The sequence below is a fragment of the Lathyrus oleraceus genome, chromosome 5, assembly GCF_024323335.1.
Source record: "Lathyrus oleraceus cultivar Zhongwan6 chromosome 5, CAAS_Psat_ZW6_1.0, whole genome shotgun sequence".
Classification (NCBI taxonomy): domain Eukaryota; kingdom Viridiplantae; phylum Streptophyta; class Magnoliopsida; order Fabales; family Fabaceae; genus Lathyrus; species Lathyrus oleraceus.
In genome coordinates, this window is record NC_066583.1 from 631,991,582 (window position 1) to 632,005,037 (window position 13,456).

The following is a 13,456-nucleotide window of genomic DNA, read 5'->3' on the forward strand; positions in this document are numbered from 1 at the left end:
ATAAATAATACATTGTATATTACTAACCTTTTGCCATTTTTCCTCATAAACATACATCATAAGTACCTTCAGCTTCTAGAGTATTTCCATTTTCAAATTTCACCATGTTACTCATTGACATTTTATGTTGACAAACCAATATTTCCTAGCAGTCATGTGTGATGAGCATCCTGAGTTCAAGTACCATTGATTCTTGAATATTTCTTCATCTCTTGTTGTGACCATCAATAACATCTCTTCTTCTTCATGTTTTGCAAACTTTGTGTCATTTTATTGGTTCTTTTGTTTTTCAGGACAATCACTGGAGTATTTACCATACTTCGGACAATTGAAAGACTGAATACGACTTTTGTTAGGTTTTTGACAACCGCCTCTTCCTCTACCAGCAACACCACCTTTGTAGTTAGTTTGATATGTAGGTTTTCTCTGGCTCGACGCATTTACCTCTTATTGGTTTCCTCTACCAGTCGAATTGTTGTAGCCTTCTCTATCTTTGTTGTCGAACTACTTCGCTTTGCCTTTCTTTCCTCTTTTTGATTGCGCCTGGAAAGCCACGTCATTTTTCGACTTGCTTGCAGCTCTTTCAACCATTCTATGTTCATGAGATTTAAGCGTCCCTTTATGAGTTTGTAACCTCACGTTTTTCACCTCCTTAGCACCTCTAAATGATTTATCCATAATTTCCCATGCTTCTTTCGCTGATTCAACATCACTCAACTTTTCAAAATTGTCTTGATTAACACATGATGAATTATAAGGAGAGCTTTATAATCTTTCTTCAATTCTTTGTGTGCAGCTTTTTCTTCATCGGTCGTGTTTTTTGCAAGTGACATCACTCCCTCATTCACAAGATCCCAAAGATCTCGATAGCAAAAAATAATCTTCATCTTCTTGCACCAATTCCCGTAATTTTAATTCTTCATAATTGGGAGACTCTTCGGAAAATTCCCGTTTGGAAGATTCATCATATTATGCTTCCCAATAATCACTCAACCATTGTTCTTGATACCAGATGTTGGAATTAAACCAAATTCCCAATGTGAAATTTCACTAAATCTTGGAGAATTTTGAATCAATCTTTCTGATTGATTATCTCTCTTGTTCTTCATTTTTCACTCGAGTGAATTAATCAAATTTGGTTGCAATATAATATCGTTGCATAATGATTATGGAAATAAGAAAAGATGATTTAGGGAGGAAAAGAGAAATTAGGGTTTTAGAGAAAAGGGGAAGAAGAAGAGTTATGAATTCTACAAAGAAACTTTTATTCTTTACTTTTCAATCTGCAATATTATTCACACGTTGTGTTACAAACAATGATATGGGACCTCCCTATTTATAGGTTGATATTGCTTACGCACCAAGCAATCTCCAACTAACCTAACTAACTCAGCTAAAATAATAAATAAAGATAACTCTAAAAATCTGTTGACATCTCGACAGCTACACAATTCGACAACTCCTTGCTTCTGTCGAGCAACATGCTTCGACACAAGGAATTGCATTCTCAACACTTTTAACTTTAGATTTTAATAGTTTTTATTCATGTTTGTTTAACTTTAACTGACCTGTGTAGAGCGATTGAGGGACATAATGCAATCAAACAAAATTTACTTGGTAAAAAACCAAATTTTTATACCCAAGAGTTAGTATATTACTTATGCTTTTTGACTTATATTATTTATGTGTATTAGTGATATAAATGATACAAGTCCGTGAAAATAAAATTTAAAACAATGTAAATTTGATATTTTGTGTTTACAAGATTTATAATGATATGATACATGCCAGTGAAAATGAGATCTAAAATAAAATATTTATGATAATAAATAGGATTTAATCCCTCAATTATTACTTAAAATCGAAATAAAAGTATACCTTATTACCAAGAAATATATGACGAGCACAATAAAATTTAGAAAATAAAATATGTTGTTGCTATGGATCGAACCAATATCGATTTATTTACTAACTTCAATTTAAAATCAAGGAGAAAGTGACAAGTTATCATGTCACTCTTCTTTATCTTGTTTGTGTAACCGAGATAAAAATCATTTTATGACCAAAATAAAATGTGTTATTTATAGTAATAAAAAAATTTAGAAGAAAAAAAAAACTAACTAAATCTGAAAAAAAAGCTGAAAAAAAAGAAGCTTTTTTTCAATTTATAAAAACACATATAATCACATAAGTCAATTAATATAACTTGTGCAAATAATTTACAAGGGAATATCATTTGATAAATAAAAGATATCTCATCATTTGCACTAACCTCTTATCTCCGAGGAATGCTTATGAAAATGATTTTACCTTGATGATTCATGCATCGCTTAGGCTAGAGCCCGCATTTGGCTCCACATTGCCCCTGGTTGTTTGCACATAGCCATAACGACAGGGCTTGCTTGTTAATGTTATAAAAACTATGAATGATGGATAGAAAAAAATAGAGATTTCTTTTTAATAAAACAATTTTTTCTCTATTTTGAATAAGATAACAATAAATAAAGAAAGGCTAAAATAAAGTTTTTGCTAGCGATTTGTTTCCGTAGATACTTATAGTAATAAATGATTCGTGTTATATAAAAATACATAGGTGGCAAAGTTCTTTTTAGATGCTTTAAAATTGTTGCATTGTGACCACTAGGAACCTACAAAATGGTGACTAAATATTTCACCTAATAATAGAAATAAATTTAACAGTATATAAATAAATTTTAATATAACATATATGACAAATTTAAATATGAATTAGAACTTAAGTGGAATATTCTTGTAGACGATGGAAGTGGATTTCACATTTGGCCAACATTAATTAATTCCCAACGAATATTCCTATTTCTTACGACATCTTAGCCCTCAGTTTCGTCATCAGCCTAAAAAAATATTTCTATTTTTCACATTCATGTCTAATATTAGTCATTATAAATACCCTTTCAATTCTTAAGTGTAAACACAAGCAAAAAACAAGTTTCGTAGAATTTGTTATTGTTTATCTTTCTCATTCTCTTTGTCACCATTATTATGGCTAGTAGTAATATTGTAGTGGTTTTCGACTTTGATAAAACCATAATCGATTGTGACAGTGATAATTGGGTTGTTGATGAGTTAGGTTTCACTGATTTGTTCAATCAACTCTTTCCTACCATGCCATTCAACAATCTCATGGTAACCTTTTCATTTCATTCAATATTTATTATATTACATAAATAATTAGTTCTTAATTTTCATTTATTTGTTTTTGATTTATAGGATAGGATGATGATGGAGCTTCATTGTAATGGAAAAACAATTGAAGACATTGTTGAAGTTTTGAAGAGAGTTCCAATACAGCCTAGAATGATCCCTGCCATTAAAGCAGCCAATGCTTTAGGGTGTGATCTGAGGATTGTTAGTGATGCAAACACATTTTTCATAGAGACAATTCTGAAGAACTTTGGAATTAGAGAATGTTTCTCTGAGATTAACACTAATCCAGCTTATGTTGATGAAGAAGGAAGATTAAGAGTTTTGCCTTATCATCATCTCAACCAACCTCCTCATAGATGTAACCTCTGCCCTACCAACATGTGCAAGGTTTGTATTTTATATTTATCTAAAATTGCGGTATTAAGTTAGATAATACTATAAATTAATTAAATTTTAATTGACATGATTTTCAGGGTCTAATCATAAATAGAATCCAAGATTCATTTTCATGTGAAGAGAATAAAAGGTTTATATATCTTGGGGATGGTAGTGGAGATTATTGTCCAAGTTTGAATCTTAAAGAAAAAGACTTTGTGATGCCAAGGAAGAATTTTCCTGTATGGGATTTGATTTGCAAAGATCGTTCTCTTGTTAAAGCTCAAATTTATGAATGGGGTGATTGGGAAGAACAAGAAAAGATTTTGCATCAATTAATCAACAAAGTTTCAATGGAAGAAAGTGCTCTATTCTTTTCTGCTCATGAACCTTTGCCTAAAGCTCTACCTGTTATGCTATAGTTTTGTTTAATATATTTATAGAAATACTTTTAAGTTTTTTTTTAATTTTCTTTCTTGTTTTACTTTCGAATTGATTTTGAATTTTTCTTTCATAAATGTTATTTTATAATTAAATACAAACTTTAATTGCTCTCAAAGTTATGTATATTTGTTAATCTCTAATGCAATTCTGTCTTTAAATTATATATGTATCACCAAGCTTGAAAATACGGTTGTTTTATGATTTTTGAAGATGGTGGGGTGTTAAAGAATTTTCATATGATCTTAAGATATTTTTATAAATGGGAGTAATATTCAGGTTTCAACTTAGTTTTGTAAAGTGAAGTTAAATTCAATTATTTTTGAAAATATTTTGATGAATAAGTTACTATGAATCATTTAAATTAATTATTTTATTATTTATATAAAATTTTAAATATTAAAATAATTTAATTTTGTTATATTTTCTCAATATAATCAAGCTACACGTAAATCATTTTATCTGTTTTTATAAAAAAACATTTCTTTATTTAAATCATATAAATTTATTTTTATTAACGATTTTCCATCCTATTAAGCAATAAGGTAGCATTAAGAATCGATACTTACGATGAATGTTAAACCTAAATCTATGTCTAGTGGTTAGAATCTAACAAATGAGTATCTTAGATCAGGATTCAAACCGTATTTCTCAATATCAATTTCAATATATAAACTTAAATAATGAAACAAAGATAACATCGATATTAATTTATATATAGATTATATATAACGCCATGATCAATAAACATACATACTATTATAGGGAACTACATCCAATCCCAACAATAAATGGACTTAGCTACTCATGGTAGCTTGGTACAAATAGGAAGAATGAAGATGAACGTGCATCAAATGTGATTTCCCGATGACTTATGCGTATCCAGCTTCTGATCTTCAAGAATCACCATTTCCTATTGTTTATTAATGACTTCTCGGCTAGTGTACTAATAATGTCGAAGTAATGAAAAGATCAAATCCATAGGGACCTCCTTCAAGCAAGACAAAATGTGTGTAATGTATAGAAACTAGTAAAAAGAGGGGGTTTTCGAGTTTTCGAGTGAAAAGTAAATAAACGAGTAAATAGAGTCACGAAAGTGGTCAGGTTATGTTTTAGAATCCCTTATTCCTCTGTTATTGATGTTGGATGCCCTGTATAAATGATCTTATCACTATAACCCCGTGGTGAATTAAAAAAAACGTTATTGCAGACCCCTCACGAAATAACTCACTAACCACTACTTGGAGCTTTCTATCCCTAGTTCGCTAGCGTAAGCGGGTTAGGCGATGTATATAACATTAATTCTTTATGCCACTACTCAGGGTCTCCCATTCCTATTCAACCAGCGTAAGTACAACAATTGACATAGGTCCAACACATAGACTAATGGTCAATATTCCCTATGTGCCCAAAATCGGATTAAAAGAGTATCTCACATAAAAAAACATTAAGAACAATAAGCAATTGAATGGCATTATAGATCAAAATATTCATACAAAGTCAAATTAACATATAATGCAACAATATTGAAATAGGTTCATCATAACACAACCTAACCTAGAGGAACTTAGCTACTCATAATTCAGATTACGATACCAAAAACAATAGATGAGAATAACATGTTAATTCCCTTGAACACGTTAGGAAAGCCCATAAAAAGTGACCATTGTGCGTGTGAGGAGTTACATCGCGCGCACGATGTTGCGCGATGGTGCATGTGATCATTTTCGAAGTTGCATCCTTCTTTGCTCCTTTTTCACTAAGTCCACAATCTTCACACTTAACTATTTTTTCCTCATTCATTGGTCTTTCTTCTTCATTTTGGCTCATCTTTCACTTATTTTTCTCTGATTCTTCAACTAAATATATGCAATGGCGGACTGTCATCATTTACTATGTTTCTTCTTTCAAAAAATGATATATGCCCTAATTTTCTCACTTTGAAAAGTATTTATAGTGGTCTGAAAAATGGACTCACACTCAGCCCAACCCTGCTGTGCTCAGCACAACAAACAGACAAGAAACTTAAACCACCACAACCTACGTTAAGCCCTGGAAACGGCGTCCAGTGCCTTTGCGCTGCCAATCTCCGCTCAGCATAAAACTTTCTGTTTTTATCGCCCTTGGCACTTGGATCTGAGGTCAACGCTGGTACATGCTTGGGAAGCTTTTCTTTGAAAGATGATTGGTGAGCATTTTTTCTATCATTTGATGAGCAAAACTCTTGTACATGCATGAATACCTACAATTTGAGTTGAATTAAAGTACTTTAAGCAAAATCTATTTACATAACTTTCAAATCTATTATTTACAATAAAGTTGGTGTTTTGACACTTGAATCTTATAAAACAAGCTAATATGTACCAATCTTCCATGTACAATTTCACCACTATTTTCCACTTATCAACTCTCTCCAACTTAGAACTTTGTTTTTTCTCAAACAAAAGTCTTAAAAGCCTGCATGAAAACAAGAGTAACTTCCAAGAATTTTCAAGAAAAATCCATTTTAAAGACACAAAATGACAAATGCATGGTTCAAATTTTGAATGCAGAAGTAAGACTTATGCTTATCACAACATAGAATAAAACCATGATCATGAAACAAGTCCTAAATACAAAACTCATGTCATACATTCTAATGCAACACAAGTTCAATCATGAATCATACCTAACACGCTTCTTTAAGTGGATAAAGAACATTATGAGGGACATGACTCACACCCAACAATCTTGCTAACATCTTGATCAACTTATGGATTTATCCAAGCAAATTATATTTAAAGCACAAAAGTAGAAATCAAAAATATCTTTCAAGGGTTGTATTGTGGTATGGTAGACAAAGAAAGACCATATCAAAAGATAATTAAAACAAAGTTGTCAAACTCTATAAGAGCATTCACTTTTTCTAACTCTATACCATTCATAACTTAATTTATACTTCTCTTAGTTTGAATGCTACACCATTGATTCACATTTGTTGGCACAATTTGTATTTGCCACTCTTTCATACCATTCATAACTTAATTTATACTTCTCTTAGTTTGAATGCTACACCATTGATGCACATTACGCTGAATTTTAAAAAATTGTCTTGATCATTTTCATGTTTTCATTCAAATCAAAGTAATTTCAATATTAAACATAAGTCAATCGGAATAAAACAAACAACCACTGGTCTCCTGTGCATATAGTAAACAATGGAAAGCTTCCTCACATTTAGGTTTTGTTCTAATGTGATTCAACCATGAAACTAGTACTGCAAAAGAATGCATGAACATATTTTTGTACAAATTACAAGTTTCAAATCCATGTTATGCTCCATAAAGCAATAAACACGTGCCTTGACATTGCACCATCTTTCAAGATTTTATCATTGCCACTTGCATTTGCTTGTTGAATATTCAAACTTGAAACAATTACTCAAGGTTTGTTTTAGCCATCAAGATAAAGCTTTGAGAACAAACTCTAAAAAAATATTTTTGCTAAAATTACACAACTTTAAATTAAAACTAAACTACTACTGCTCGAGCCAAATTAAACAAAATAGCAACTTAATTAACAAAATCCACCATAAAGTTATGTTGACATAAGATGCAAACTAAAAATCCCATATTCAACAAAGATCAAAATAAGTTCATAAAACCATAAATTAGTTCAAAGATAACATGATAAATCAAATAAATAAATAAATGACTAAAATGTTGTATATTTCACTAGTAATGGTGAGTTAAAACAAACAACCGTTGGTCTCCTGTGCATATAGTAAGCAATGGAAAGCTTCCTCACATTTAGGTTTTATTCTAATGTGATTCAATCATGAAACCAGTACTGCAAAAGAATGCATGAACATATTTTTGTACAAATTACAAGTTTCAAATTCATGTTATGCTCCAGAAAGCAATAAATACGTACCTTGACATTGCACCATCTTTCAAGATTTTATCGTTGTCACTTGCATTTTCTTGTTGAACATTCAAACTTGAAACAATTATTCAAGGTTTGTTTAAGCCATCAAGAGACAATCTTTAAGAACAAACTCAAAACAAATATTTTTGCTAAAATTACACAAGTTAAAATTAAAACTAAACTACTACTACTCGATCCAAATTAAACAAAACATCAACTTAATTAACAAAACCCACCATAAAGTTATGTAGGCATAAGATGCAAACTAAAAATCCCATATTCAACAAAGATCCAACAAAGATCAAAATAAGTTCATAAAACCATAAATTAGTTCAAAGATAACATGATAAATCAAATAAATAAATAAATGAGTAAAATCTTGTAGATTTCACTCGTAATTAAAACAAAGTTAATTAAAACAAAGTTGTCAAACTCTAGAAGAGCATTCACTTTTTCTAACTCTATACCATTCACAACTTAACTTACACTTCTCTTTGTTTGAATGCTACACCATTGATTCACATTTGTTAGCACAATTTGTATTTGCCACTTTTCATTTCTTTTTCTTTTTTCTTTTTCTCAATTTTTCTTTCTTTTTCAATTTCTACGCAACCCACATTTTTCTCTCCAACTTGAATACAACCAACTTTGTATTAAGAACTCTCTTCTATTTTATAAGGCAATGGACAAAATTCAACCATAAATAAAGGTTGATGGTTCAAGTGTTTCCAGAAAAAAAATTCATAATCCATTAAAAAAAATCAATGATGAACTAATTCTTTAAGTGCAAAGGGAATTTTTCATAGTTCAAAATTGACATAGATTCTGACACTAAGGCTCAAAGGGGTTAACAAATTCTCTCTCATTCACAAGGTAGGTCACTTTTGGTTAAGTGGTTACGCTGAATTTAAAAATTTGCCTTGATCATTTTCATGCTTTCATTCAAATCAACATAATTGCAAGATTAAACATAAGTTAATCGAGTTAAAACAAACAACTGCTGGTCTCCCGTGCATATAGTAAACAATGGAAAGCTTCCTCGCATTTAGGTTTTGTTCCAATGTGATTCAATCATGAAACCAGTATTGCAAAAGAATGCATGAACATATTTTTGTACAAATTACAAGTATCAAATTCATGTTATGCTCCAGAAAGCAATAAATATTTACCTTGACATTGCACCATCTTTTAAGATTTTATCATTGCCACTTGCATTTGCTTATTGAACATTCAAACTTGAAATAATTACTCAAGGTTTGTTTAAGCCATCAAGAGACAAGCTTTGAGAACAAACTCTAAAAATATATTTTTTCTAAAATTACACAACTTGAAATTAAAACTAAACTACTACTACTCGAGCCAAATAAAACAAAATTGCAACTTAATTAACAAAATCCACCATAAAGTTATGTTGACATAAGATGCAAACTAAAAATCTCATATTCAACAAAGATCAAAATAAGTTCATAAAACCATAAATTAGTTCAAAGATAACATGATAAAATAAATAAATAAATAACATCTTGTAGTTTTCAGTGGTAATGGTGAGCTTTTTCAGTCAAATAATCTCTAATCCTCATCAGATTTACTCATGTCTTTTGTTTCCTCTTCATTTTTTGCTTCACCTTCATCAAAAGTAGGTAAATTGTGGTTGGGTGACAATGAATGTCTTTTACTGCGCTTTAAACTTTTATATTGCCATAGCAGGCCATGCTTAATGCTGAATCTTGAGCTCAACGCTGGTCTGAGCATCAGATTTTTTAAAATTCACTTTTGCTTTCGAAAATGCCATTCATTTGTCACTCTTAAAGTTGGGTTTCCTCCCAACAAGCGCTTGTTTTATGACGTTATCTCTACACTTTCTCTTTTGATTCAAGGTGATCTTTGTGAAATGATTTAATCATTCTTGTAACCAAAATATGGCTTTGGTCTATCATGCAGCATTCTCACTGGTTTGGGCTTATTGACAACATCTTAGATGACTTTCTTGTAGGATTTGGCCTTTTCACAAATCCTTCTGATTCTTTGATGTTATGTGGTAATATAAGTTTTCCATTTACTTCATCAATATTATCTATTCTGCAACATACTCCTTTATTTGTTGGATGCTTGATTGCTTCAAACAAACTGAAATCGACTTCTTCGTCTTGAACCCTGACTTTCATAACTCCCTCATCAACATATATCATCATTCTTGTTGTCTTCATGAATGGTTCACCCATAATTAGAGTAACATCATCATTTGTTTCAATATCCATCACTATAAAATCTATACGGAATAGAAATTTATTGACTTTAACCAACATATCTTCAGCTACCCCTGATGGTCGGGTGATGGATTTATCTTCTTAAGTGCAAAATTACTTAAAATAATAGAAACAGTTGATATGCTTGTAATATCTATATGCCAATCCCCGACAATGGCGCCATTTCGATGAAAGTATTTTTCAGCATAAGTATTGTTTGTATCATCTCCACAATAATTAGTGCGATATCACTTTCGTTCAACAATTAATATGATTTTAAGAAAAAGGTTTCAAGATGTTTGGTTACGAGTTGTAAATACATAAATGATATATAAAGTTTCAAAAATATGAGAGCTTGTTGGGATTGAATTCCATCCACCGATTGAATAAGTAGTTTACTTATCAGTTAAACAAAACCTAGATATTCATCAATATCATCATGCATCGCTAACAAATAGAGTTTATGTCTAAACTTATTATGAGAGTTCGACCTTATTGTTTAATCGACAAATTCTCAGCCTATGAAGCAATAAGGTAGCATTAAGATTCGATACTTATGGTGAATGTTAAACCTAAATCTTTGTCTATCATTTTGAATCTAATAGATGAGTATCTTTGATCAAAATTCGAACCGTATTTCTCAATATCAATTCTAATCTATAAATTTAAACAGTGAAACATAGATAACATCGATATCAATTCATAAATAAATTATATATAACGCCATGATCAATAAAGATACATACTATTATAGTGAACTACATCAAATCCCAACAAGAAATAGATTTAGCTACTCATGGTAGCTTGGTACAAATAGGATGAATGAAGATGAACATGCATCTAATGTGATTTCCCAAAGATTAATGTATATCCAACTTATGATCTTCAAGAATCACCCTTTCATGTTGTTTATTGTGTTTCTTCTTTCAAAAAATGATATATGCGCTAATTTTCTCACTTTGAAAGGTATTTATAGTGGTCTAAAATGCGGACTCGTGCTCAGCCTAGCCATGTTGCACTCAGTGCAACAAACAGACAAGAAACTTAAACCGCCAAAACCTACGTTGAGCCCAGGAAACAGTGCTCAGCGCCCTTGTGCTGCCAATCCGTGTTCAGCACGGAACTTTCTATTTTTATCACCCTTGGCGCTTGGAGTTGCGCTTAACGCGGGTACAAGCATGGGAAGCTTTTCTTTCAAAGACTATTGGTGAGCATTTCTTCTATCATTTGATGACCAAAACTCTTGTACATGCATAAATACCTACAAATTGAGTTGAACTAGAGTACTTTAAGCAAAATCTATTTACATAACTTCCAAAACTATTATTTACAACAAAGTTGGTGTTTTGACACTTGAATCTTATAAAATTGGCTAATAAGTGACAATTTTCCATGTATAATTTCACCACTATCTGGCACTTATTAGAGATGCAACAACTCATGAAGCTTTTGGAAGATGACAACTATGTTTCGATGTTTAGAGTTTGTAAGGATAAAGTCACTCTTCAAGATATATTTTGTAGTCATCTCAGTTTTGTCAAGTTGTTCAATACCTTTCCCACCGTGCTCATAATTGACTCGACATACAAAACAAAAAAGTATAGACTTCCTCTTATGGAAATTATTGGTGTTACTTCTACGGAGATGACTTATTCAGACGATTTTGAATTTTTGGAATCTGGAAAAGAGGACAATGTTACACGGGCTTTGGAAATGTGAAAGACTATGTTAAATGACCAAGAAAACATGCTACAAGTCATAATCATCGATCATGACACCGCATTGATGAATTCGGTTGCAACGGTGTTTCCTACATCGTCTACATTACTTTGTAAATATCACATAACCAAAAATATGAGAAGTCGACTAAAACCCGCAGTTGGTACCAAACATGTCAAAGGTGAGGACAGAAAAATGGCCAAATCTGGTGTCGTGGTGGAAAAGATAATGGATGCATGGAATGGTATAATAAATTCTCCCATAGAAGAATTATATGCAGAATCCATAATAGATTTCAGGAGGGTGTGTGCTAGATATCCAGATTTCCTGAAATATGTTGAGGGAATTGTTTCGGACCAAGTCAAAGAGAGTATTTTTTTATGCATGGATCAATTAGGTCAGACACTTTAGGAATACAACAAATAATGTTGGTTCTTGTGTTGGCAGCAATTTTGGTAAAACCTAGAGTGTACACAAGATGTCACATGTGTTGTCTTAACATAAGATATCATGTACCTGCTGGATGTTTAAAATGTGATTATGCAGGATTTTACTGTGATGTCAGACCCGATGTCATGACATCTGTATACAGAACATTCAGTTTGAATGTTATGTACTATGTGATTGTGTTTTTAATGCAAATCTATGTATGATTGAAGATATGATTTACACACGCATTCAATCATTAATTACAACCAAATTTACTTATTTTCCAAAGAGATCTAATCAGTTGTCATGAGAAGATTTGAATGGAAAATAGTTTTAGGGTTTTATGATGTCCAAGCCCAGCCAAATGCTTCTATAAAAAGGACATGGAAAACCTAATTTGATACACAAGAAATAACGAACGAAATATTGAGAGAGAATAAGGGTTTTAGTCTTGTGTGGTCGTGTGAATTACAAGCCATTCAATTCATCCATAGATGATTGAATTGGTCTGATTTTTGAGTTGTAATTTGTCACTCTAAGCTTTTAAGCATGAGTGTGTGTCTACATGATTGAAGCTGTTAAGTAAGATCAAGTGTGTGTCTTTGAAGAGTGTCTTCTTTTCATTGTAATTCTTGTTTTATATCACTGGTGTGATTGAGGGGAGTGAGTGGGATGTCATATCTAAGAGTTCTTAGGTAGAAGTCACACGGGTAGAGATTAGGTGAAAAAGACTGTAACTTGTGCTGTTTACTGAGAGTCTTTGAACTGATTCCATTTAGTGGATTTCCTTCCTGGCTTGGTAGCCCCCAAACGTAGGTGAGTTTGCACCGAACTGGGTCAACAATTGCTTGTGTCTCTTGCATTACTGTTCTTTATCTTTTATCCTGTTTGTATTGTTCAGATATTAGTGTCGTGACATTACCTTCGACATCTCATATCTGATACCAGAATTTCAATTGGTATCAAAGCAGGCATCCTGCTCTAGTTCTGGGTGAGATCTAGGGACGATACTTTCTGGTACTATGGAGAGAGATGAAGGATATGTTCACAGACCACCTATTTTGGATGGATCCAACTATGATTACTGGAAACCTGGAATGGTAAGCTTCCTAAAATCTCTGGATAATAAGGCTTGGAAGGTTGTGTTAACAGGC

The 13,456-nt window shown here is 31.8% G+C and overlaps 1 protein-coding gene across 1 annotated transcript; it reads left to right on the forward strand.

Moving 5' to 3' along the window:
• The first annotated feature begins 2,894 nt into the window (after window positions 1-2,894).
• LOC127087392 (inorganic pyrophosphatase 2) lies at window positions 2,895-4,120 on the forward strand. Its single transcript, XM_051028275.1, has 3 exons — window positions 2,895-3,165; window positions 3,250-3,573; window positions 3,660-4,120. The coding sequence occupies exons 1-3, from the start codon at window positions 3,022-3,024 to the stop codon at window positions 3,981-3,983; spliced, it is 792 nt and encodes a 263-aa protein (XP_050884232.1). The 5' UTR covers window positions 2,895-3,021; the 3' UTR covers window positions 3,984-4,120.
• Window positions 4,121-13,456: the final 9,336 nt, after the last annotated feature.

Coding starts and splice junctions, on each gene's coding strand:
- LOC127087392 (XM_051028275.1), top strand. CDS start 3,022: ATGGCTAGTAGTAATATTGTAGTGGTTTTCGACTTTGATAAAACCATA. Junction 3,166..3,249: donor TGCCATTCAACAATCTCATG/GTAACCTTTTCA, acceptor TTTGATTTATAG/GATAGGATGATGATGGAGCT. Junction 3,574..3,659: donor GCCCTACCAACATGTGCAAG/GTTTGTATTTTA, acceptor CATGATTTTCAG/GGTCTAATCATAAATAGAAT.